Raw genomic sequence first — 27,678 nt, 5'->3', positions numbered from 1 at the left:
AAGTCACTGACAACTGGGATGGAATTCCTGTTCTGTTTCTGTTACCTCAGGCAACTTATCTACCCTCTTTAAGCCTCAGTTTTCTCAGCTGTAAAATTAGGGCTAATAATGGTACCTATCTTATAGGGCTATTCTAATGATTAAATAAAATAATGCATGCATTAAGTGCAGAGCACAGTGCCTGATAAATAAGTGTGGTCAACTGTGTTAAACATTAGTAGCTGGACAAAACTGGGAAATAAAAGAAAGTGAAAATATGGTGTCTCCCCTCTCCTCTTTCTCCTCTTTCAGGTAACAGTGAAGAACAAAGTTGGAGTGACAATCTTGAAGACATTTCTGATAATGAACCTGAAGCCTATACACCTTCCCACAATGAACTCATCCCTGTCTTTGTTCATGTAATTCTTCCTTTCTGGGATATTCTCACTAATTCTTCCCTACCAAAACACCTCCATGAACATCTTGTAAATCCATACAAAATTCAGTTTGTACAAATCTTTGTACTAATTTGTAAATACATTACTCTATGTTCCTCAGTTCATTCATGAGTGTTCTAATTTATCATGTCTCCTAATGTTTGCTTCTCTCCATTCCCTCCTTACTATCAGTACCATCACCAACACTAAAATCAAATATCTAATACATCTATCTATCACTCTGACACAGCAAGTAATTATTAAATAGTGACAGAGAGACCAAAACAAGGCTTCTGGAAAGAAGGGTTAAGAAGAAGGCACCAAAACTGGTAGGCAGTGGTAAACCAGTATTCTCCTTGTGCTCATGGAAGACAAACTGGTAGATGGCAAGCAATCCCTGGTATGTAGTTAGTCAAGACTAATTCTGCACTTACAGCGATATGGGAGTTTCCAAGTCTGTACCGACATCTTTTTGCTGCAAGGGGCTTGAGAAAACTGTTTTCTCCAAGACTTTAGCATAGAGATAACTACTATGTATATGGCAAACCATGCTGGAATGCCTCGCAGCTCTCAGTAAGAAGCAGTTACTCCTTAACCATTGGCTAATGATCATCAACTTAAAAATAGGGGTGGGGTGGGGGTGGGGGTGGAGGGGTGGTGAGTTTGAATTTAGCATAGAAACTAAGTAAGGGGATCAAAGAAGTGTGGGAATTACTGGAGCCTATCGCTTTCAGAGATGTAAGAGTGAGACAGCATTTCTCAGAATTTCTCAACACTTACCTCCAAAACAGAAAGCCTTTAGAATCTTATTTCTGGCTGCACACTGAAGTCCTTTTAAATTACTGAGGTATGATTCTGAATTGGACTTAAACATGCATACGTTCCCACTGGGTAGAAAACTTAAGTACTCTACTGCTGAACATTATCACATTTATCATAACTCCAAATATCCTGAATCTATAAACCCACTCAATCTATCTAACACCGTAACAGGGAATAATACACCTGTTACTTAATAACAAGTGGTCAAACTAGCCTTACAGTGAACTTCTAAATAGAAAAAACATCAAACTATGGCTTTTTCTGTTCTCACAGAATTAGGTACACAGGTCAGAAGCTCTGAAGAAAACTCTGAGAGGGATCATCTTGTTCTTGTGAACGAGCTCACAACAGCAAGGCTCCTGAAACGGCAGCCCATCCTCTCCCTAAAAAACAGGGTTTACATACCACAGAACAAAACATAATTTAGAAAGAAATTAAGTGTTCAAAATTTTTGGAGAAAACATATTATGTAATATTGAATATGAAAACTAAAGAACTTCTTCCCTTTGATAAAACTATAATTAAATTTTATTGAACTGTTTCCTCTAATGACATCTTTTTAAATTAGGTGTTAATAGACTGGCAACCACAACCTACAGTCTTATGGAGCAAAGCAGTATTACAGTCTAAGGAAGACCCTTAAGGAAAGAGACCCATCAACACAGATGAGATGTTACAATAAATTTCCTCATCCCTAAACTCCACAGTATCTAGGAGTACTGAAAAGATAGCCATTAGGGCTAACAGTAGGTGAGCTCACCTCCAATCAGCATTGGGTTTTTCTTTGAAATCCAAGTGTTATTTCCATGATCTGCTTTACAGAAAATCTGCATGTTACTTAAAGAATGGAATAGAAGAGGTGTGTTCTATAGCTTCTACTAAATGTGCAGTTTCTACTACTGCAATGGGGCTTTCTGTTTTGAAATTTTAGTATATATTTTTACTTATAGCTAATGATTCAACATCACTCATCTTGACTAGATTACTGTGTATTTGGGAAAATGAACATCATGTAGAAAAAGTAAAATTAATATTTAATACTGATTAATATCCAAGATAAGTGTATCTGCAAATGAGATGCACTAAAAAGGATCTTTGTATGCATCTGTATCTATTTCATATCACATTACAAAAATCAGGGAGTAAATCACTGAGAACTTTTGATTGAGGGTTGAGGTATGATTTTCAAAACCAACAAAAGTTAACTCAGACCAAATGAGTAACTGCAGGCACTTATTTTGGAAAAGTACAACTGAGAATAATCAGTTCCTTTGTTAGCTGGAGGATGGAGGGAAGAAACTGGGCCCTTTTGCTACCTCAAATTAGTTTGCATGTATTTGTTAAAAAGAGATAAAAAGTTAAAACAAATATATATTTTTAAAACTAATTTTGAAACATCAACACAAATTTTAATAAATCACAGAAAGTCAGGAAACAGTAAATCCTGGTGAGAAGGATATTTGATCCTACGAAAAAACTCAGGTTTTATAATCTTCTGGCTGACAATCTGATGGTTCCAAATCCTTTGGCCAAGAAACAGTTACTTGGCTAAGATACTCTTACATGTACGCCCTCATAAGATTAAGGATTTCATGCCAGGAGTCTTTTTGATTTCCTGGTGCATTGGCCATTGCCAGAAATGGACCCATCGAATTCACCGGTGCTAAGGAGTTAAGCATCTGGGATTTAATTTAACAGTTTCAGCTTTATTAAGCTGTCACAGAGCAGCCTCACTTTGATAACAGTAGCTGCTCCAATTATGGCTTGGTTTAGGGTTGACAAGTATAATGATTCATTCATGGCACATGAGAAGCAATAAAAGGTTGTTTTGCATTACAGCTTTAAAAATGTGGGCACTTTCTTCATTTAATTTGTCACTTAGCTTTTGCTAAGAGGACATTTAAATTGCAGTAAAAGGCAAATGGGGCTTTTAGTTTAAATGTAATCCCCATATTTAAATGATCTGTAATGGCGCAGTGTTGGAGTGGGAACACTATTGTCTCACAGTGGGTCCTGATGGTGACATGTGACATTTGTATTCAGGTCCTGCATTATCCATGTGGCTAAAGGGCTTCCAATTTCATTTCACAGCCAGAAGCCTGCAGAAAACACCAATTAACTTGCAGATCCCATTTGCCGACAAAACTCAGCCTCTTCTCAATGTCTGGCATCTGGCAGTGCTCAGCATTTAATTCCAAAGCAGAGCCTTGAAGCAATGTGAGACCTATGCTGGGGTACAAAGTCAAATTCCCTCATTTTATTAAGATGCAAAATCCTTCCTTTTTTGTAATCCAGAAGCAACTTTTGCTTAATTTTTTGGTGAATGAAATATTAAGATGTGATAGTTATTGTTACTTCTACATGGGATTTTTCACAGAACTTAGACCCATTAAAGTGGCAAGTGACCTCTGCTTTAACAATCTAGTAATGACTGAGAAGAAGTAGACAGAGTGGAGTGTGAAAAATAAAAAGGAAAAAGATGTTGTGTTCTTTGTTGAAAACTGAAGTCCAAGAAGTTGTATAAAGCCTGATTTATGATGGAAAGCATTCCCTCAGAGGGGATAACTAGAATTAGCTGGTGGAAACTTCTACCAAATGAAAACTTTTGATTGAGGGTTGAGGTATGATTTTCAAAACCAACTTGGAAAAGAGGTGTGAATATGGATTAAATGTGAACACTGCAGATTTTATTTAACTCTATCATTAGGTAACAAAAAAATTTTAATTGGTATTTTCTTTGTAACCAGTTATTCACAATTCTAGGCTCCTTTAGTACCGAAGTGCTTTAATTTTCATTAATTTATTATTAACCTATACTTTTCCCCTTCATTACATTTTTTAGTTTCCAACACTAGTCCTTTTTATGTTTCTAAACCAATAAGTTAATTCAACATTTATTTTACAGTTACAAAACTGAAGAGAGTTCACTGGGAAAAGTAAATCACTCATTGGGAAAACTTTCCAACCCTTCCAAAACAACATAAATAGGCAAATTAAACATGCCCAACAAACTCCAAAAAGAATAAATCCAAATAAACCTGCTCTGAGACATATACTGATTAGATTGTCAAATGCTGAAGAGAAAGAGAGACTTCTGAAAGCAGCAAGAGAGAAGTGATTCACCACATACAAGGGAAACAACATAAGACTAAGTACTGACTACTTGGTGGCCACCATGGAAGTGAGAAGGCAGCGGTATGACATATATAAAACTCCGAAAGAGAAAAAATGCCATCCAAGAATTCTTCATCCAGCAAAGCTCCCCTTCAAAATTGAGGGAGACTTTTAAATTTTCACAGACAAACAAATGCTGAGAGAATTTGTTAACAAGAGACCTTCCCTACAAGAAATACTAAAGGGAGCTCTACTAGCTGAGAAAAAAAGAACAGAGAGAGAGGTCTGGAGAAGAGCACAGAACTGAAGAGTTATTTGTAAGGGTAACTTTAAGGAAAAAAAGAGAGGGGAAAATAAAAAGATCTAACAACTAAAAGCTAAAGGATAAGATGGCTGGTTCAAGAACTCCCTTCACAATAATAACTTTGCATGTGAATGGATTAAACTCTCCGATTAACAGATACAGGCTGGTAGAATGGATTAAAAAACATGACTCAGCAATATGCTGTTTACAAGAGACTCATTTTAGACCCAGTGACACAAAGAGACTAAAAGTGAAAGGATGGAAAAAAACATTCCACACAAACTGCAATCAAAAGAAAGCTGGGGTAGCTATACTAACATTGGACAAAATAGACTTTAAATGCAAAGATGTCATAAGTGATAAAGAAGGACACTATGTATTAATAAAAGGGATAATTCACCAAGAAAAAAATAACAATTATAAATGTAGCATCCAATCAAGGCGCTCCTAAATACATGAGACAAACACTGGCTACACTGAAGGGAGCCATAGACACGTCTACAATAATAGTAGTAGACATCAATACACCACTCTCTTCTACAGATAGAAAAACTAGACAGAGGACCAATAAGGAAATTGAGAACCTAAAAAACATGATAAATGAATTAGACTTAATAGACATATACAGATCGTTACATCCCAAAGTACCAGGATATACATTCTTCTCTAGTGCCCATGGAATGTTTTCGAGGATAGATCATATGCTGGGGCACAAAACAAGTCTTAATAAATTCAAAGACTGAAATTATTCAAAGCATATTCTCTGACCACAATGGAATGCAACTAGAAGCCAACAACCACGAAAGAACCAGATCTTTCACAAATACATGGAGGTTAAACAACATACTCATAAACAACCAGTGTGTCAAAGAAGAAATTGCAAGAGAAATTGGCAAATATTCAGAGATGAATGAAAATGAGAGCACAACATACCAAAACCTGTGGAAGGCAGCGAAGGCATTGCCAAGAGGGAACTTTATAGCTCTAAATGCAAATATCAAAAAGCAAGAAAGAGGTAAAACTAAAGACCTAACCAAACAACTGAAGAGGCTAGAGAATGATCAGCAAACTAACCCTAAAGCAAGTAGACAAAAAGAAATAATAAAGATTAAAGCAGAAATAAATGAGCTGGAAGACAAAAAAACAATAGAGAATAAATAAAACCAAAAGTTGGTTCTTTGAGAAGATCAACAAGATTGACAGACCCTTAGCTAGACTGACAAAGTCAAAAAGAAGAGAAGACCCAAATAAACAGAATCAGAAATGAGAAGCGGATAATTACTACAGATCCTGAAGAAATAAAAAAAATCATAAGAGGATACTACTAAGAAGTGTATGCCAACAAGCTAGACAATTTAGAGGAAAAGAAAAATTTCCTGGAAACAGGTGAACCACCTAGACTAACCCAAGAAGAATTAGAAGATCTCAACAAACCAATCACAAGCAAAGAGATCTAAGCAGTCATCAAAAATCTACCTACAGGCTAGGCCTCCCTATAATTGTGCCTAAGAGCCTCCTCCCGAATGCCTCTTTGTTGCTCAGATGTGGCCCTCTCTCTCTAGCTAAGCCCACTTGGCAGGTGAAATCACCACCCTCCCCACTATGTGGGATCAGACACCCAGGGTAGTGAATATCCCTGGCAATGTGGAATATGACTCCCAGGGAGGAATGTAGACCCGGCATCGTGGGATGGAGAATATTTTCCTGACCAAAAGGGGGAAATGAAAGGAAATGAAATAAGCTTCAGTGGCAGAGAGATTACAAAAGGAGCTGAGAGGTCACTCTGGTGGGCACTCTTATGCACAATATAGACAACCCTTTTTAGGTTCTAATGAATTGGGATAGCTGGCAGTAGATACCTGAAACTATCAAATGACAACGCAGAACCCATGAATCTTGAAGACGACTGTGTAAAAATGTAGCTTATGAGTGGTGACAATGTGATTGGGAAAGCCATAAGGACCACACTCCCCTTTGTCTAGTTCATGGATGGATGAGTAGAAAAATGGGGGAAGGAAACAAACAAACAAACAAAGGCACCCAATGTTCTTTTTTACTTTAATTGCTCTTTTTCACTTTAATTATTATTCTTGTCATTTTTGTGTGTGTGGTAATGAAGTTGTCAGGGATTGATTTTGGTGATGAATGCACAACTGTGTAATGGTACTGTGAACAATCGAATGTACAATTTGTTTTGTATGACTGCATGGTATGTGAATATATCTCAATAAAATGAATATAAAAAAATAAAAAGTAAAAAAATAACACAATGAATTTTTAACATGTGCCTACATAGTCTGAAAAATTAAATATCTCTTGGGAAAAAAAAAATCTATTTACATATAAAAGCCCAGGGCTAGATGGCTTCACAGGGGAATTTTACCAAACTTTCCAAAAAAGAATTTAAACCAGCCCTGCTAAAACTGTTTCAAAAAATTGAAGAAAATGGAACCACTAACTAACTCATGAAGCTAATATAACTCTGATACCAAAACCAGATAAAGACACTACAAAAAAAAGAAAAACTATAGACCAATATCCCTAATGAATATAGATGCAAAAATCCTAAACAAAATACTTGCAAATTGGATCCAAAGGCACATTAAAAGAATTATACACCATGACCAGTTGGGGCTCATTCCTGGCATGCAAGGGTGGTTCAACATAAAAAAAAAAATCAATTAATGTAATTCAACACATTAACAAATCAAAAGGGAAAAATCAAATAATCACTGCGCTAGATGTTGAGAAAGCATTCGACAAAATTCAACATCCCTTTTTGATAAAAACACTTCAAAAGGTAGGAATTGAAGGAAACTTCCTCAATATGATAAAGGGCATTTATGAAAAACCCACGGCCAGCATAGTACTCAATGGTGGGAGGCTGAAAGCCTTACCCTAAGATCGGGAACAAGACAAGAATGCCCACTGTCACCTCTATTATTCAACATTGTGCTAGAAGTTCTAGCCAGAGCAATTAGCCAAGGTAAAGATATAAAAGGTATCCAGATTGGAAAGGAAGAAGTAAAACTGTCATTATTTGCATATGATATGATCTTATATTTGGAAAAGTCCTGAGAATTCAACCATAAATCTACTTGAGCTAACAAACAAATTCAGCAGAGTAGTGGGATTAATGCACATAAGTTGATAATGTTCCTATACACTAGTAATGACCTAACTGAAGAGGCAATCAAAAAAAAAAAAAATTCCATTCACAATAGCAACTAAAAAAATCAAGTACCTAGGAATAAACTTAACCAAGGACGTAAAAGACCTCTACACAGAAAATTACAAAATTTTCTAAAAGAAATAAAAAAGGACCTAAATAGCTGGAAAAACATTCCTTGCTCATGGATAAGAAGACTAAATATTGCTAAGATATCAATTCTACCCAAACTGATCTACAGATTCAATGCAATCCCAATCCAAATTCCAACAACCTACTTTGCAGACTTGGGAAAGCTAGTTATCAAATTTATTTGGTAGGGAAAGGGGCCTCGAATTGTGAAAAACATCCTAAAAAAGATGAGCAAAGCGGGAGGACATACACTTCCAGACTTTGAAGCCTTCTATAAAGCTACAGAGGTCAAAACAGCAAGGTTTTGTCATAAAGATAGACACACTGATCAATGGAATTGAATTGAGAGTTCGGAAATAGATCCCCAGATATACAGTCGACTGATTTTTTATAAGACCCCCAAATCCACTGAACTGGGACAGAACAGTCTGTTCAACAAATGGGGCTGGGAGAACTGGATAGCCATTAAAAAAAAAAAGAATGAAAGAGGACCCCTACCTCATAACCTATACAAAAATTAACTCAAAGTGTATCAAAGACCTCAATTTAAAAAACAGGACCCTAAAATTCCTTGATGATAATGTAGGGAAACATCTTCAAGATCTAGTATCAGGAGGTTACTTCTTAGACCTTATACCCAAAGCATAAGCAATGAAAGAAAAAAATAGATAAATGGGAACGCCTCAAAATCAAAACCTTCTATATCTCAAAGGAATTTGTCAAAAAGGTGAAGAGGCAGCCAACTCAATGGGAGAAAATATTTGGAAACTATGTATGTTACATAGTATAGAGACTAGTATCTTACACACATAAAGAAATCCTACAACTCAACAATAGTACAAACAGCCCAATTATAAAATGGGCAAACGATAGGAAAAGACATTTCTCCAAAGAAGAAATACAAATGGCTAAAAAACAAATGAAAAAATGTTCATCTTCATTAGCTCTTAGGGAGATGCAAATCAAGACTACAATGAGATACAGTGAATGGCTGCCATCAAACAAACAGGAAACTACAAATGCTGGAGAGGATGTGGAGAAACTGGAAATCTTACTCCTTGCTAGTGGGACTGTATAATGGTACAGTCACTCTGGAAGACAGTTTGGCAGTTTCTCAGAAAACTAGATATTGAATTACCCTATGATCTGGCAATTCCCTTTCTCTGTATACACCCAGAAGATTTGAAAGCAGTGACAGGAAGAGACATTTGTACACCGATGTTCACAGCAGCATTGTACACAATTGCCAAGAGATGGAAACAACCCAAGTGTCCTTCAACAGATGAGTAGGTAAACAAAATGTGGTATATACACGCGATGGAATACTATGCAGCAGTAAGAAGCAACAAGGTCTTGAAATATATGGCAACATGGATGAACCCTGAAGATATAATTCTGAGTGAAATAACTCAGACACAAAAGGAGAAATATTGTATGTTACCACTTCTGAACAATGTAAAATCAATATCTTATAAGAATATCAGGGACCTAGTAATAGACAGCAGCTAGGGAGGGGGAATGATAATCTAACATGTTCAGATATGTTAATGGGATTATAAGTATCAGAGCTACACTGAAGGCGAACAGGAATGAAAGGGGTCATTTAAAGGTATGTTTCCCACTGATCAGCACCACAAATATAGATAGGTGCTTGCATGATACACCTCTAAGGTATGACACTAGCACAGAGAGTTGACAACAGAAGTGTACATGGGAAAAATCTACACACTGCATACTATGGACTATAATTAATAGGAATACCATACTAGTATTACACAAATACTAGGGACAAATAATTAAGGGCTGACAAGAGCTACGAGATGTTATGGCTCATAAGAATTGTTTAAAATGGGGAGTGATGAGGATTGGACAACTAAGTGATGATAATGTGAGACATGGACGGATTATCATGGATATAACATATACTATGTGAACCTAGGAACCCCCTATTTTATAAGTCAAGCCCTCAATATTGAGGCTTGCTCGGGTGAAACTTATGGCTGTAAAGAGGTTGAGCCCACCTGTAATTATGCCTAGGAGTCACCTTCAGAGAACCTCTTTTGTTGCTAAAATGTGGACTTTCTCTAAGCCTAACTTGGCAAATAAATTCATCATCCTCCCCTCAACGTGGGACAGGACCCCCAAGATGAATGAGACTTCCTGGCGACGTGGGACACGGATTCTGAGAATGAGCCTGACCCTGTTATCGAAGGACTGAGAATGCCCTTTTGACCAAAAAGGGGGAAAGAAAGGCAACAAAATAAGGTATTAGTGGCTAAGAGAATTCAAACAGACTCAGGAGATCATCCTGGAGGTTACTCCTATGCACACTTCACCTAGATATGCCAAACGACCACTATATGATAAACCCAAGTCAACATAGTCCCCAAAACCTTAAAGAATACCCAGATCTCTGAGACAAGTTTCACTCACTAAGTTTATTCATCAGAATCTTAAATCCTTTAGAGTGCTCCTTTGTCAGCTAAGTCCCCAAACCCAGAGGCAGTAGCCTATTCAATAACATCAACCAGATGTGTTCCCTTTGCTCATAAAGTTGACACCCATTTTCAACATGAACAGGTTAGGGTGGTCACTGCTTAGACATCCCTGAAGATTGGGAAAGTGATTAAACTAGAGGCAGGGGTAGCAACAGACAAGATGGAATTTAACAAAGGATCATGAATATTGAATCTTAATAACTTTCTTTTTTTTAGTTGCTAGGGTATTAGAATAGTTAGAAGGAAAGAATTGAAATGGTGGAACTGTAACCTACAGCATCCTTTGAAATTTGTTCTATAGCTACTTATTAAATTGTAATTTGAAAGCTATACCTTTTTGTATATATATTTCACAATAAGGAAATAACTAAAACTATAGTACCAGAACTCATAATAACTTTGGAAATTTCCTATTTATCTACTTGTTAAATCATACTTTGAAAGATATTACTGCTTTGTATATATGTTATATTTCATAATAAGGAAATAACTGAAACTGTAATTATAGCTTATAATAGTCTTTGAAATTTGCTCTGTATTTGTTAAATTGCACTTGGAAAGCTATCACATTTATGTATATATGTTATATTCTACAATGAAAAGTATAAAAAATTTAAAAATTAAAAAAAATTTTAAAAAGTAAATCACTCAGTATTCTATAAAAATATGTGTTTAAGTCATGTATTACACTTGTGTTCTCTAATCACCACACCATATCCAAACATCCTTCTAAAACATTGAAACAATCTAGTGTAGTTACAGATCGGTTTAAATTTTGACGGGGGGGGGGGGGAGATGACTACTATTATCTCAGATGATCCAAGGAAAGTACCGCACCTGCATTATTACAAGACATTTAAGAAAAATGCCAGGGAAAAAGGTCAACAAGTATCTAACAGCTGGCAAGCAGCAGGCATACATATGAAAAAAGAGACCAAGAGGCGCTGCCACCCACAATCAAATTATTGAACTTTGATGCTGAATTCTTTACCAACTTGCTATATAACCTCAGGTCACACAATGTCATCATGTGGAAGTCTCTCTGGACTTCAGTTTCCTTATCTGTAAAGCAGTTCAACTCAAAGGTGCCTTCCAATTATAATGATCATGTGGTATCTTCATGGACAACACTGTCTCTTGGTCTAGACTATCCAAAACCCATAGTCAGAATCAACAAAATGAACAAGCAAACAGCATTAAGGCAGAATTAATTCAAGCTGCAGGTGAGATCAATATAGCATTAGCTAAGAGAAAGAAAGAAGGTAAAGTTAGTGAAGAAGTCTAGCACTATTTCATTGAGACTAGGATCCTCTAGTAAATATATCCAGAATTTTCCTCCCATAAAATTAACATAGGCACTGATATGATGTTTGTGAAAAATTCCGTTTGTCACTGACTGATAATAGAAAAGCAAGAAAACAAGTACATCATCTTCCATTCATTGATTTGAATCATGTGATTGTGATTACTTCCCTAGCAATGCACTGAGTAATTACTAAGACTTGTCCTAACAGAATTCACAGTGTTCTTTTACTGGACATGTCTAGTGGATTTTCCATTCTAAGGAACCACAGTTCATCTCAATCTATAGCAGCCCAAACAAAGCTAACACCCAAACTACTTTTGATCCTTTTAATTGGGCATGAGGGGAAAAGGAACTCCAAATTTTAGCTGACTTGATTAAAATACTAATCTAGAGGTAACCAACTCTATTATACCAGAGAGCTGTTTTAAAGTAATATAGCTTTTTCTCAAATACGTAAATGCAGATTCCTGAACCTGCTTTCCTCTAAATCAGACAATTCCCCCAAACCCCACCAAGTCCTCATCTTCCTATTCTCTTAACCAGTGTACGCTGGCAATAAGTTCACATTTGCTCTGTCTTCGTCATGGTCTTGTACTTTCAACTATGGTCTCAACCATTCACTCACAACTCAATAGTAATTCATCAGAAATTTATATTTACCCAGCTCATCCCAGAGTTGCCTGTATTTGTCAGTCATTGCAGTGCCTTGTTGCCTCCAAAGTGACAGGCGGGGATCAGCCATGAATTGCTCTGTTATCAACGTTAACATGCGGGCCCCATTGGAGTCCCTCATCTTCAACATCTCCCTCACCTAGAGGGTAGGGAGGAGGGGAAATGGACTTTAGAAAAATGTTCAAGAAACAAACAGTAACATAGAAGTCAGACCATTTTTCTCTATTTCCTCCTGGAAAAAAAAAAAGAAGGTAAGCCTTATACTAGCCCCCCCCAAGCAAACAAAAGCAGTTAAAAACCGATCTCTATCTAAAATGGCAATTGTCTCTACATTTTTTAGAATTCCTTTTAGACTCCACATGAGGAAAAGAGGTATGGCTAACTTTCCAACCCCCAACATTTTTTAGCTGGGTCTTATATCTGGTTAATGATAAATGATCAAATCATTTTCACATGTCCAGCAAAAACATTTTTTTCAAGGAAGTCTCCTAAGTACAAATTACACTTTGTCATTCAAGGTTATACTCCAACAAAGTAGGCAACTAGGTAACGTATGCTTTGGCAAACCATGGAAATGAAATTTGACACTGGAAACAGGTATCTGGACACAACTAGCTTACCAAAACAGGTTTTAATCAGATTCTGCTGCTTCACTGGGATGAGATGCCATAACTTTGCCAGCCTGAAGAAAAACAATACCAAAACTAACAAAACAAATTAAGTTTGGTGCCTCCCTGACTCTTCAACTGATTGTACTTACCACAAGAATAGCTGGATCTTAAAGTAGAGTACATTGAGAACTCTAGGGATCTCCTACATTGATCTGATGGTGTTTATGATCTGCCTGTCCATCAGTTTTTTAAGAACAGCTCTATGGAGATATAATTCACATACCACACAACTCACCAATTTAAACTATACAATTCAATGGTTTTTAGTATATTCAGAGTTGTCCAATTTTTTCAATTATTGAGGTTAAACTCTCACTGAAGCTTTCAAAATAAAGAGCAGAATCACACTTCTATTCACTCAGATAGGATTGTTTTGTAATGGTAAGAGGAAACAGAAAGAGATACATGCTCAAACTCATGGATCATGAGTGATCCATGAAGCATAAAGTAAGAACCACTAACCTACATAACTTAACTTGGACTCCCAAGCTGTAACCTCAAGCCCTGTCCATAAATCTTGTGCTACATTTCCCTATCGAGAGGAGGAGAAAAAGAAACACAAGACTGAGTCCCTCTGCAGGCAACCCTGAAATGAACCCATACATTCCAAAAGTGTGTACTGCTCTGTGCTCAGCAAATAGAAATTCCAGCTGCACATCAGTTTTCCCTGAAAACTGGAGCAAGGTTACAAGCAGAAGTACAGTATTCTCTCTGATAGGTAAAGATGGAAATGGCAGATCTTCTATAAAGCAGCCCAAACCTCAGTGATCAAGGAATTCTGCCCCAGGGCTGTGCTCTGATAAGCAATGGAACTCCTCCCACTGTAGAATTTGAGCCTCCTAAGGAAGCTAGAAGCACTTCTACGTGACTCATAAGAGTTGTCCTTCCAGGAGGGTTATTTCAGTAATCCTAAAAAGGCATTTATTCCCAACATGAAGGCTCTAAAAAGTCATGAACAGGTGGAGAAGACTGAAAGGAAGAAAGGGAGTTACCAGTTACTGGACATTGTGCTAAGGAGTTTTACATTTATATTTACCATTTAATCTTCACAACAACCATGTAAAATAGGCAGATTATAATCCCATTTTATGAATTTTATAAAACCAAGCTTCAGAGAAGTTAAAAAAAACTTGCCTTAAGGGTAAGAAAAACTGCTCCAAAAACTATGCCATTTCCAAAATTACGTTACCATTATATCCATATGGCATACATAATGCAAACATCATATACAGGAATAAAAATAGCTACTGAAGGTCTGTCTGGTAGTCCATTTTTCACTTTTCTCCCACTAGCCACAGTATACACTTTGCTAACATGAGAACATATCAAATAATTCTTGTGTGTCTAAACATATCACACCTTTTACATTACCAATATAACACCGAATTTGACTTAATGCTTATTTTTTTTGATAGATTTCAAACCTATTACTTAGATAGCAAGAGCAGTTAAAATCAGCTCTTTACAATTAAAAAATATAAGCCTGAACTCTATCAACCAGCACTCAAGTACATCTATAGCCTAATGGTAATTAATTTTCAGATTGTTGACTCTGAGGCATTATGAGAGTATGAAGTGCCTACAAATTACTAGAGAACGAATAAATCATATGTGAAACAGTTTTAGAGTTAAATGCATTTTACTGTCATCTAATTCTCAGAAAACTGGCAATTCACATTTGGTATACAAGATAAATCTTTATTAACAGGGTATTGATTAATCAAACTACCTTATTTTCTGGCCAGTAACAGAATTTATGCTAATTCTTTTAAATTAAAAAAAAAATTAATTATGAGTATTTGAGAAGCTGTTTAGCAAATATATCAATGAAACAGTTATATGCTTCCCTTAAAACCAATTTTTATATATTATCCAAAATAATGTCCGTATCCCAAAAATGAAATGAAAATATACTGATTCAATATCATTTAAAAAAAAAAACATTTTATCCTATTTTATTTTTATTTTACTGGACTAAGAGTTTTGTATAAAGCATTAGATAGCTTCTGCCCACAAGTAACTATGACCAACATAACTTTGTTTCTCAGGCCATCAATTTTTCGTGATGAGAACTAACATTTATCAAGGCCCAAATACGTGCAACACACCATTATCATTTAACACCATTATCACAACCAACTTTGAGAAATATGTCATTATTAGCTAATTTTACAGATGAGGAAACTGACAAGTAACTCACCAAGGTTCATTTAAGATTAGACCTTGGATTTAAACCCAATCTATATGACTCAAAACTTATGCTTTTTAAACTAACTTGAATATATTATTAAACTAAATATATAAAGCATATTTTAGGGATTATATTCATAGTTATGCTCTACTTTGAAAAATTAACTAGAAAAAGAAAAAAATGAAAAGATGGCATTTTTAATAATATTGAGCCATTTATTTTTATTTCAGTATTGAAAGATGTTTTTCACAATTGTATAAATTATTGCCATTTTATTGATAGGGACTGGGAGAGATAAAAATGTTCCACATCTTGTCTGAGGTCACTTAAGCAAATTAGAGCTTGCATTGCAACGCAAAAGTTTCTAATTGTCCAATTAACTTGGATTTTGTTTCTTAAAAAAAGAAAAAAAGCCCTTAGCCTATTGTAAACATGATCATATACAGGTAATTTCTACATATGTATATATTTAGAATATTTCTTTGAAAATAAACAATCATACCTTGGCAAAGAGCAAATTAAGCTGCTTCCCTGATCCATGGTACCCGCCCTGGGAAAGGAACAGTTTAACCTGTTCTTGAACCTGCTCTTCATCTAAGTGCCAGCAGTTTTCATCATCTATACTAGCACCTGCTGTTGGATCAGGAGCACCTAGAAATAGAAAGAAAAAAATAACATACATGCTAGATAAAAACTGTGAACTAAAAGGGTTCTGATAATAAACGTGAAAATAATTAAGATTCTCTATTTTCTCCCTAAACGATTTCTAATCTAATCTCATTTTTAATTATACATACAAATTTATAATGGAAAATAAATACAAGAATCATTCTTTTATTTCCAGAACTTTCCTGATTTGTGCTAAGCCAAAATGCAGTTTACTTTATAACTGAGATATTTCCATTTTTTAAGAATCAGAGAATATACCTTTGGAAACGAGTTTATAGTTTCCTAAAGAATAATAAAAAATCACAAGACTGTCTCATTGTAAATATGTGATGTTTAAAAAGCTCTACTATGTAGGACTTGCTAGAAACTATTTTCAATACCTTAGGAAAATATGGACCCAAGTAAACTGAGCAGAGTATTTCTCTCTTTACTATGTTCATTCAAGAGCCTTTACTATTATCTCCTGCGGTATAAACTACATGCTGACATAAGTCTTTAGTTGCAGAAAACCAAAGATTAAAAAGGGAAATCAAGCCACAAGGGAACAAGGCAGTGCAGCTGTTGTACTAAACCAGGTTGTAGTATCACCTTGCCAAACTGCATAAATATTTTATTGCTGAAGTACACACAAAAGATAACAGCTATGTAATAAGCCCTATGTGTGTAGACTACCTTAGAAATTAAAAAATTGTCCTGATCTTTAGGCAGGTAAAAATTAAGTTTCATTATTGTTAAAAAAAATTTTTTAATGGTATTTTAAGGCCTAAGATCCAAAAATAATATAAAGAATGTTTAAAAAACTTTCATCAAAAGTGCTTCATCTCATTAACCTTTAAAAAAACACATTCGTAGGTGTGGTTTTACATTATTTTTCTTCTTTTTAGAGCACAGATTCAATTGATGGAGGAAATAATCAGGAACATCTGCTTAGAACCAAGATCCAATAGTCCCTAGGATGAAGGCAGTGGGTCTGTGAACCTCCCTGAAAAGATATTCATTTATTCATTCAGCTGGCCAGCATTACTGAATGCCTGACTTGGTGCCAGCTTCTGGCACCTGGGAATAAAATGGGTACAAAATAGACAGGATACCTGTCCTCACAGAATTCAGAACCTAGTTCCATGGCTTTCAAATGTTTTTCATTAAGACCCACAATAAGAAATATGTATCTATTAATCTAAAGCAAAAGTTTGATGAAAAAATATCCTTACTGTGGGTGATGAGGTCTAATAATTTCTATTTCATTTTTTTAAAAAAGTTTTGTCACAATTGATTAAATTGCTTTCATAACCCATAACGGGTTGCAATCCACTATCTGAAAAACACTGTTCTAGGTGTATGAGAAAAATATCAAACTAAGTCACATATATAAATAAACAACTAAAAATGGTAATACGTGCTCAAAAGAAGAAGATTGTGTTTTTTGGGAGACTATATTAGAGAGGTATAACTTAGTCTTAGATTGCCAGAGTAAGCATACCTTTAGGAAACAACGTGTGCACTACCTGCCTTAAAAAGCTCAGAAGTTAATTAGCAGTTAACTAAGGGCAGGTATATGAATGTGTATTTGAAAGAAAGCAATGAGTCTCCAAGTGAGACTAAGAAAAGAGCTTCGGCAAAGGCCTCGGGAAGCAAAGAAAATGGTATGTGGAGGAAAACTAAAAAGCAACAGAGGAGTAGAGGATGAGGGGTAGAACAATACATGGCAATCATAGAGAAAAGCAAGGCTGTACCATGAGGGCCTTGACTTGATGAGGAGCTTAGTTTCGTCCCTAAAAATAATGAATGGGAAGCCATGACAATGCTATACGAAGTGAAAGAACAGCTTGCTCAGATTTACTTTTCTGAAAGATAAAAAATAATAAAAGATATCCTGTCCTAATTTGCATCCATTTCAATAGTCCTACCATGGAATATTGTGCAGCCATAAAAAAGAATGTGGAGATTTTCTATGTACTACCGTGGAAGAAGAATTCCAAAACACATAAACTTTTCTATTTAAAATATCTTGCTAAATTCCTCCAGGAAAATCTGAGACATTCCTCATCCTCTTCTCAGGGTAAACTTCAAAGCTATTGTTTCTTCACTCCCACTCCTTCCTTCCAGTAAACTGAACTTACAGTGGTTATTTTCCCCAATATTTGTGACTTTTAGTTGTTCTTCTGTGGGTTCTTGAGGGCCAAAACTCACAAGGAGTTTTGCCCCAGAACAACCTGGATGGGAGCCACTGTGTCGTAGCATAGTTGAATGCATGCTCACTTGGCCGCTTGGGTCACAGCTGTGTTAGACTTGGAGTTTCCAATTGCCACAGAAATATCCAAGTTTTGTAAGTAGATTTGAATTTGGATTGGAGAAAATCCCAGTATTCTCATGTGGCCTGAGCTGGCAAAGGGATCTATGTTCAGATACCCTGTAAGAACTTCAGAACACAATCATGCTAAGAGAGAAGTGCTAAAAAGAAGAATCCAGGAATCACTTTCATTTGATTCAAATTACACAGTGCATTTTTTTTCCTTAAAATCTGATAGGTTTTAAAATTCTACATTTAAAAAAAAATGACATTTTAAAATGCTTTAATTGACCATTCAATTTACATATACCAAGATTCTGGTTCTTGCCCAACTGAGAGAACACCTAGTAAGAAATGTATAAATATATGAACGACGTTTCTCAAGGTTTTTTTTAAATCAACATTTTTTTTAAAGCTAGAATTAAAATTAACTTACTTCTTGAGACTATTGGGTAGGGGTGGGTCAATGGAGAATGGAAACGGCCCAAGAATAAAATTTTACTGCAAATAACCTATAAAGTCTACATAACTTCAGTTGAGAGGATATATGGTTCCTAATCCTAGCTTAAAATTCAGAAAACTTCAGTTCTATGTATAGTTTGGAAACATTATGTGTCCTCTGGCAAATCACTTAAAAGAATCTCAGGCCTCCACTTCCTCAATTCTAAAATCTATAATATAGGGAAAAAAATTTACTGGGTAATAAAAATTAGAAATCTTCTCAAAAGATTATGCATGTAGTCTTTATCTTGCTTTGTCATAAGAATGATATGAAAGATATCTAGTGGATAAACAGAACATAAATTTACTCTATATATAACTCAACATTTTAGGAATAAGAGATGTATACTATACATTATAAACTAGTAAGTCAAATGTCTACAACAATAATGCCCTCAAAAGAGCAAATTCATGTATTAAACTTAAACACTGAATTTTATTTAAATCCTAATGTCTTGATTAAATATGCATTAAAGTGTTGCCTAAGTCTTGTATAAAATCTAAGATATGCAACATTTATTTCTACTTGTTAGCCCAAAGACAAACCTCTCGACATTTAGCTTTGAAAAAGGAAGTGCAAAGAAAAACATAATTCATGTATTGATCTATGTGATATTACATATACCCCCAGTTTGGCAAGAACCAGAATCTGTATGTCTGCAAATTCAATGGTCCATTAAAGTGTTTTAAAATCTATTATCTTTTACCTTATTTATATTTATAATTATAAATGCTATAACTTTTACAACTGTATAATCTTTGTAGACATTTTATTACCAAAGCTTAATTTGAATTATTTCAAAGTTTCAAGCCTTCAGGGAAAGTGAAATTATCCATTGAAAAAAGTTTAGTGTCTCGTCCCCAGGTAGGGATTTGTGAACATGATTTACCTCCTACCTTGGCAATGGAACACCACAAAATGAGACCAAAGGAGGATTCATCAATATAAAGAACCACTGTATAAGTCTTTGGCTTCCCTATGTACTGCTTGATGTGGTTCTGATTTCGTTTTAATTATCCCAATATCAAAACTCTCAGTGGTTCTCAAAATTAAGAACATATAACAATTCATGAGGTGCACTAAGAAAAACAGACACCTAGGCAACACTTTAGACTTAGTGAATCAGAATCTTTGCTAGGGAGAAAAATGGTGGGGGGAGGTGGGTGCAGAGGGAGAGCGCACCTGTATCTGAAAAGAATGTTAGGTATGGTGGCAAATTCTGGATCTTAATAATGAAGGGTACTCAGGGTCCAGAGGCATCAGACAGATACCTCTCTAGAGTAACAAATGAAGCATGTTTAAGACATACCAAATGAATTTAAGTCTTGTGACATGGGTATGTCATGGATACAGTCGCTTCTAGGCACTGGCAACACCAAATCATTCTGTAAACTTTAAATTGAGCTATTAAGGCATGTTCACAAGCAGCTTATGCTATGTTTGGTATGTGGAAATATCCACAGCTTTGGGTTCCAGTGGGGACTTAAGGCTTTCTCTTCTGCTATTACTCCACTGGAAAACAAATTCAAAACTAGAAAGAGTAAAAAGGCTTAAGTTTATGTCCTTACCTTAACTGTGACCTAAATGCTTCTTTGTTGTCCAAATAATACTTTTAATCATTTCTTTTTAGTTAGCAGTGACCCCTTCTGTTAAAATTCAATTGTCAGATTCAGTCTACTTAGGCAGAAAGCAGGTAGCAGATGTCTACACTGTGAAGGTGATTAATTCAGCCTTTTTTGGAGGACCTACAGAAGAATGCCGTCTCCTACAGTTTTAGTGCCTGCTGTTAAAGTTAGGAAACATTAAGTCGGCAGCTTACAAAGGCATCTGTACACCTGTCTTACAAGCTGAAGGCAAAATCCTGACATCAACCATTGGCATTGAGAGGAAAAGGAAAGACAGCAAATTTTAGTGATTCAGACTGAAAAAAAAGTGTCTCTTTAGAGAGTAAAAGAACTAAAGGAATGCTGAAAAATAATGTGCACTGAATAAACGCAACCTTTAGAAAAGAATTAAATTTTATCCTTAATTAAATTCTCTTTTCAGGGTAAAGACTAAGGCCTTCATCTCAATTTACAGTTTTGTAGCTGCAACAGCCAGATCCTTCATCACTTTCTATCCTCAATGGTCAGTCCATGTAATTCCAATGCAGTGATACAGTGTGGTATCCTCTCCAGAGGAGCTTTTAAGGACAACCTGTTTTCTTCACTGTGAGGGCTAATGACAGAAGGAGCCCTGGCATGCACCAGGCTCTGCTCTCCCAACAAACCATGTTCCTTTCAGCTAAATGCCAAGAAAGTAAATTAGCAGCACTGCCAGCAGCATATATCTCAGGGAACTCAAATAGACCTGTCAGGGTTTACGGCCCCTCCTCTATTATTCTCCTCTCATCTGGCTTTATTACTTGTCTCATATTATCATTTAATTTACTTCAGAAGTTCAACGATATACTTTTTCATGTACAGAAATAATCAAAATAAAGTATGTGTACATTCTCTAATGCTCATTTAAAAATGCAGAGTCTAAACACAGAGTGCATAACAGGTAAGGCATTTTCAATTATTTAGTTAATAAATGTATTAACAATTACTTGGAACACAAACATAAATATTTAAATGCAAAGTTCACTATGAAAGTCTCCTTCTTTTTACGTATTCCAACTCTTCAGATTTATTAAGAGACTTGCTCTTTACAAGTGTCAGATTATTTTAATTTGCTCAGATTATTTTAATAGACTCTTTTAAAAAACTGGTTCACAAATATTTTCCTCAACTATCTACCACAGCCCTTAAAGGATCTCAACTTCTACATCAAGATAATGGCGATAATAAATAGCAACTCATATTTGCTCCATTAACCCTCCTGACCTTATAAAATAGGCACTCATTATTGTCCACATTTTACAAACCAGAAAAGTGAGGCCTGAAGAGATTCAGTTACTTATCCCAGGTAACAAAGCTAGGAAGCAAAGGAGCCAGTATTCTAATCTAGCCTATCTAACATCAAAGCTGGAGCTCTTTTCCTATACACCCTGAGTAAGATCCTCTTAGCCAACACGAAGAGACTTAGGGGCCAGTTAAGGGAGAGAGGGGATGACTGAGGAAACAACACAGTTAGTAACAACTCGTTGTGAATTATGAGGGCTGGGATAGTATCAGAGATGACTAAAGGGTGTGAAGGCAGGCAAAATCTGGAGGTGAAAAGAAAGGATGAAGGGTACTGGGCTAAAAGTAACCAGTTGTCTGTGTTACCCTAGCAAATTCCTCATGGGCTAGAGACTCATGATTCTTCCAAGAGACTTGTTCTAAGACTACTTTTGCTAAAGTGAAATGTAAAAACTTTTCATGTGAAAGAAAAAAATAGTATCACCTGTACATGATTATAGGTTCCATTAATGATCTTTCTAAAAAAATATTTAAATCATACTATGGGAACATCATGTTTTAATTATAACTTAAGGGTAAAACTGGTCATTTTTGAAAGAAAACTTGGTAGTAATTACAAAATCCCAAATTCATGTACCATTTGCTCCAGTATTTCAACTTCTAGGAATTTATTGTTCAAAAATACTTGCACAAGTTCACACACACACACAAAATAGTCACAGCACCACTGCACATAGTAGGGAAAAATGGTAACAACCTTAAGGTCATTTAGTAGGTTAATGGTTAAATATATTCAGACTATGCAGTACTATACAACATTTCAAACAGTGACAGACCTATCTGTACTAACATAAAAAGATATTCATGATATACTAAGAGGAAAAGGCCTACTGCAGAAAAATGTGGTTTTAAAAAGTTTTATTTAAAAATTGCATGTGCATGCATGTGTGCACACAAATCTGTACATGCGTATGCCAGCAGGGGTTACCTTGGGGACATAAGACTAAAGGACCTAGCTGGGAGTGGACAGTCAGTGAAGATTTGTCTTTTCATCTTTATGTATACTTCTATAATACTATAATTTTTTCCAACCAGCATGCATTCTTATTTTTAATTTCTTTAAGCTACACATTACATTTTGAGACAGTATATTTAAAGCAACTTTAATTCTCTCCTATAGAATATATTTGCTAATTACTGACTACCAGTAGATCATACTTTTGTTTCACCGTCAACTCCAGAATGCTCTACAATAGAAAGGATATCCTATAATAATCAAATTATCTCCCTAAGATACTTGCAAAAACTTGTTGCTTCATCCCAAAGTAATCTGGGCAGAGAATAAAAATATATATGCAGGGCCCCCCTGAGGAGCTGGGGGAAAACGCAGAAGTGCTGGACTTCCTCACCGAGGTTGCTGCTGATGTTCTCACAAACATTCAGGACTGACGGTTTGGTATGCAGAGCCCTCTATCTTGGGGCTTGCCCTTATGAAGTTCATTACTGCAAAGGAGAGGCTAAACCTGCTTATAATTGTGCCTGAGAGTCTCCCTCTGTGTACCTCTTTGTTGCTCAGATGTGGCCCTCCCTCTCTAGCTAAGCCAACTCGGCAGGTGAACTCACTGCCCTCCTCCCTATGTGAGACCTGACTCCCAGGGGTGTAAATCTCCCTGGCAACACAGGATATGACTCCGGGGATGAATCTGGACCCAGCATCGTGGGATTGAGAACGTATTAACCAAAAGGGGGTGCAAAATGAACAAAATAAAGTTTCAGTGGCTGAGAGATTTCACATGGAATTGAGAGGTCACTCTGGTGGACATTCTTATGCACTACACAGATATCCCTTTTTAGGTTTTAACGTATTGGAATAGCTAGAAGTAAACGTCTGAAACTATCCAACTCCAACCCAGTAGCTCTGACTCTTGAAGACGACTGTGTAACTATGTAGCTTACAAGGGGTGACAGTGTGATTGTGAAAACCTTGTGGATCACACTTCTTTTATCCAGTGTATGGATGGATGAGTAGAAAAATGGGGACAACAACTAAATGAAAATTAGGGTGGGATGGGGGAGATGATTTGGGTGTTCTTTTTTACTTTTATTTCTTATTCTTACTCTGATTCTTTCTGGTGTAAGGAAAATGTTCAAAATTAGATTGTGGTAAAAAAAAAAGATCTGGGTGATGAATGCACAACTATATGATGGTGCTGTGAACAGTTGACTGTACACCATGGATGACTGTATGGTATGTGGATATAGCTCAATAAAACTAAATTTAAAAAAAACTGTTAATGCAAGCCCAATTATAATGAACACAACAGTCCACACGGAAACAAAGGGAAGAGATCTTAGATGTTATATGTCCCAACTGAGATGTGAATAAATCCCCTCTAAATGTGGCTAAATGAGATTATCTCTGGACAGCTGGCAGTGAAGTGAACCTACTTTTCAGATTGGTCCAGGCCCTGAGAGTGAAAGGGTTACTGAAATGACACCCTCCTTTCTGTTTATTCCAGGTTGGAGCCAATGCCAGAATTTCCCTCTTTGTCGTAGTCTTCCCAGGACGGGCTAATTTGCATCACAGAGTTCAGGGAGGTCAGTGAAAGAAAGGGCTCAAGAGAAGAAATAGAAGAGGAGGAAATATATGCCAAAAAGTCAGGGAAAAGCAAGCTGACCTCCGACTACACCATCCCATTGGTTTTTTCTCTCTTCGTAACTATGAATGTTGTGGATACCCCCAACAGGAGGGAAGCTCGGTTAAATTTTTATTATTTTTTACCTGTATAAATTATTAAAATTCTTTCAACACTGTCAGGGAAGACATGAGAAAAATGAATCTGATAAAGCCTATGACCCACCCAAGGTCACACAGATAATATGTAACAGAGATGACAACACTGGACTCTAGGCTCTGGGTTTCAAGTTCAATATTCTGTCCCTTCACCAGAATTTACCAATCTACAATACATATCTCTTTAATAGGAAGCATAAGGAGCAGGAAAGGCCAAGTTGAATTTACTCAGAAAGTAAGTTAGTCCTTGGAAATCAATAATTTCCAGAGAAGCATCTAACAAAGGCACCAGCCTCTTTTCTTAAGAATATGAAAGCTGGCAAGTTTTATTAGAATATAAAACCAAGAGCAAACAATTTTCCTTAAAATATGCAGAAAAACGAATGGCAATCTACTTGGTAGGCCATTAACAGTCATTATATTATAGCCACAATTTAGTATGCAGTGGTTAATTTTGTAACTCATTAAAATTATTTGAGAAATGTTACGAAAATGTCAAAAGGTCTATGGACAAGGACTGAATTCTTCTGATGACTAAAGTCTGTATGTCAGCCATCTTTGCTGAATCTGTGACCTTGGACAAGTCACCATCCCAGCCTCTCTGGTTTCTTCATCCAAAAAATATTCCTGTTATAAATTTATAACATCTAGTTTACATGGAAATTATGAGAACAATGTGCCTAAAATAAATGTGAAAAACCTCTTAACTCCCCAGGACAAAAATCATTAAAATAAACAAGATAATTTCAAAGTCTAATGAGGGAAAGGAACTAATAGAATCTTAAGAAGCTTCAGGGGAGGCGGGGCAAGATGGCGGACTGGTGAGCTGTATGTTTTACTTACTCCTCCAGGAAAGTAGGTAGAAAGCCAGGAACTGCATGGACTGGACACCACAGAGCAATCTGTCTTTGGGCATACTTCATACAACACTCATGAAAATGTGGAACTGCTGAGATCAGCGAAATCTGTAAGTTTTTGCGGCCAGGGGACCCGCGCCCCTCCCTGCCAGGCTCAGTTCCGTGGGAGGAGGGGCTGTCAGCTCCAGGAAGGAGAAGGGAGAACTGCAGTGGCAGCCCTTATCGGAAACTCATTCTACTGATCCAAACTCCAAACACAGATAGACTGAGACCAGACACCAGAGAATCTGAGAGCACCCAGCCCAGCAGAGAAGAGACAGACATAGAAAAAAACAGCATGAAAAACTCCAAAATAAAAGCGGAGGATTTTTGGAGTTCTGGTGAACATAGAAAGGGGAAGGGCAGAGCTCAGGCCCTCAGGCTCATATGCAAATTCCGAAGAAAAGCTGATCTCTCTGCCCTGTGGACCTTTCCTTAATGGCCCTAATTGCTTTGTCTCTTAGTATTTCAATAACCCATTAGATCTGTGAGGTGGGACCTTTTTTTTTTTTTTTTTAAATCCTTTTTTCTTTTTCTAAAACAATTACTCTAAGAAGCCCAATACAGAAAGCTTCAAAGACTTGCAATTTGGGCAGGTCAAGACAAGAGCAGAACTAAGAGAGCTCTGAGACAAAAGGCAATAATCCAGTGGCTGAGAAAATTCACTAAACACTACAACTTCCCAAGAAAAGGGGGGTGTCTGCTCACAGCCATCGTCCTGGTGGACAGGAAGCACTCCTGCCCATTGCCAGCCCCATGGCCCAGAGCTGTCCCACACAACTCAGTGTGACAGAATAACAGGCACACTCCACAAAACTGGGCGTGCACATTAGCCTTCCCTGCAACCTCAGCTGATTATCCCAGAGCTGGGAAGGTGGAGGAGTGTGAATTAACAAAGCCCCATTCAGCCATCATTTCAGCAGACTAGGAGCCTCCCTACACAGCCCAGCAGCCCAGAAACGCCCTGGGGGGACGGCACTCACCTGTGACATAGCACAGTCATCCCCCAACAGAGGACCAGGGGGTGCACGGCCTGGAAGAGGGACCCACTTGCAAGTCTCAGGAGCCATACGCCAATACCAAGGACTTGTAGGTCAGTGGCAGAGACAAACTGTGGCAGGACTGAACTGAAGGATTAGACTACTGCAGCAGCTTTAAAACTCCAGGATCACCAGGGATATTTGATTGTTAGAGCCACCCCCCTCCCTGACTGCCCAGAAACACGCCCCACATACACACGCAAGCTTGGTACACCAATTGGACCCCACAAGACTCACTCCCCCACTCACCAAAAAGGCAAAGCAGGGGAGAACTGGCTTGTGGAGAACAGGTGGCTCGTGGACGCCACCTGCTGGTTAGTTAGAGAAAGTGTACTCCACGAAGCTGTAGATCTGATAAATTAGAGATAAGGACTTCAATTGGTCTACACATCCTAAAAGAACCCTATCAAGTTCAGCAAATGCCAAGAGGCCAAAAACAACAGAAAATTATAAAGCATATGAAAAAACCAGACGATATGGATAACCCAAGCCCAAGCACCCAAATCAAAAGATCAGAAGAGACACAGCACCTAGAGCAGCTACTCAAAGAACTAAAGATGAACAATGAGACCATAGTACAGAATACAAAGGATATCAAGAAGACCCTAGAAGAGCATAAAGAAGACATTGCAAGACTATAAATAAAAAAATAGACGATCTTATGGAAATTAAAGAAACTGTTGACCAAATTAAAAAGATTCTGGACACTCACAGTACAAGACTAGAGGAAGCTGACAACGAATCAGTGACGTGGAAGCTGACAGAATGGAAAATGAAAGCATAAAAGAAAGAATGGGGAAAAAATTTGAAAAACTCAAAACAGACCTTAGGGATGTGATAGATAATATAAAACGTCCTAATATAAGACTCATTGGTGTTCCAGAAGGGGAAGAAAAGGGTAAAGGTCTAGGGACAGTATTCAAAGAAATTGTTGGGGAAAACTTCCCAAATCTTCTAAACAACATAAATACACAAATCATAAATGCTCAGCGAACCCCAAATAGAATAAATCCAAATAAACCCACTCCAAGACATATTCTGATCACATTGTCAAACACAGAAGAGAAAAAGCAAGTTCTGAAAGCAGCAAGAGAAAAGCAATTCACCACATACAAAGGAAACAGCATAAGACTAAGTAGTGACTACTCAGCAGCCACCATGGAGGCAAGAAGGCAGTGGCACGATATATTTAAAATTCTGAGTGAGAAAAATTTCCAGCCAAGAATACTTTATCCAGCAAAGCTCTCCTTCAAATTTGAGAGAGAGCTTAAATTTTTCACAGACAAACAAATGCTGAGAGAATTTGC

At 36.7% G+C, this 27,678-nt stretch overlaps 1 protein-coding gene across 1 annotated transcript in view; it reads right to left on the bottom strand.

Annotated features, from left to right (window-relative positions):
* Positions 1-27,678, bottom strand: part of ZSWIM6 (zinc finger SWIM-type containing 6) — a 236,046-nt gene that overhangs the window by 43,740 nt on the left and 164,628 nt on the right. The window contains exons 3-4 of the mRNA XM_037798901.1: positions 15,798-15,946; positions 12,422-12,572 (exon numbers count right to left, since the gene is read on the bottom strand). Coding sequence (XP_037654829.1) covers positions 12,422-12,572; positions 15,798-15,946 — 300 coding nt within the window. The remainder of the gene's footprint in view (positions 1-12,421; positions 12,573-15,797; positions 15,947-27,678) is intronic.

Source organism: Choloepus didactylus, chromosome 11 (assembly GCF_015220235.1).
Source record: "Choloepus didactylus isolate mChoDid1 chromosome 11, mChoDid1.pri, whole genome shotgun sequence".
In the NCBI taxonomy this organism is placed as follows: Eukaryota; Metazoa; Chordata; class Mammalia; order Pilosa; family Megalonychidae; genus Choloepus; species Choloepus didactylus.
Note: the sequence above shows the minus strand (reverse complement) of the source record. Positions and strands in the feature narration are given on the sequence as shown.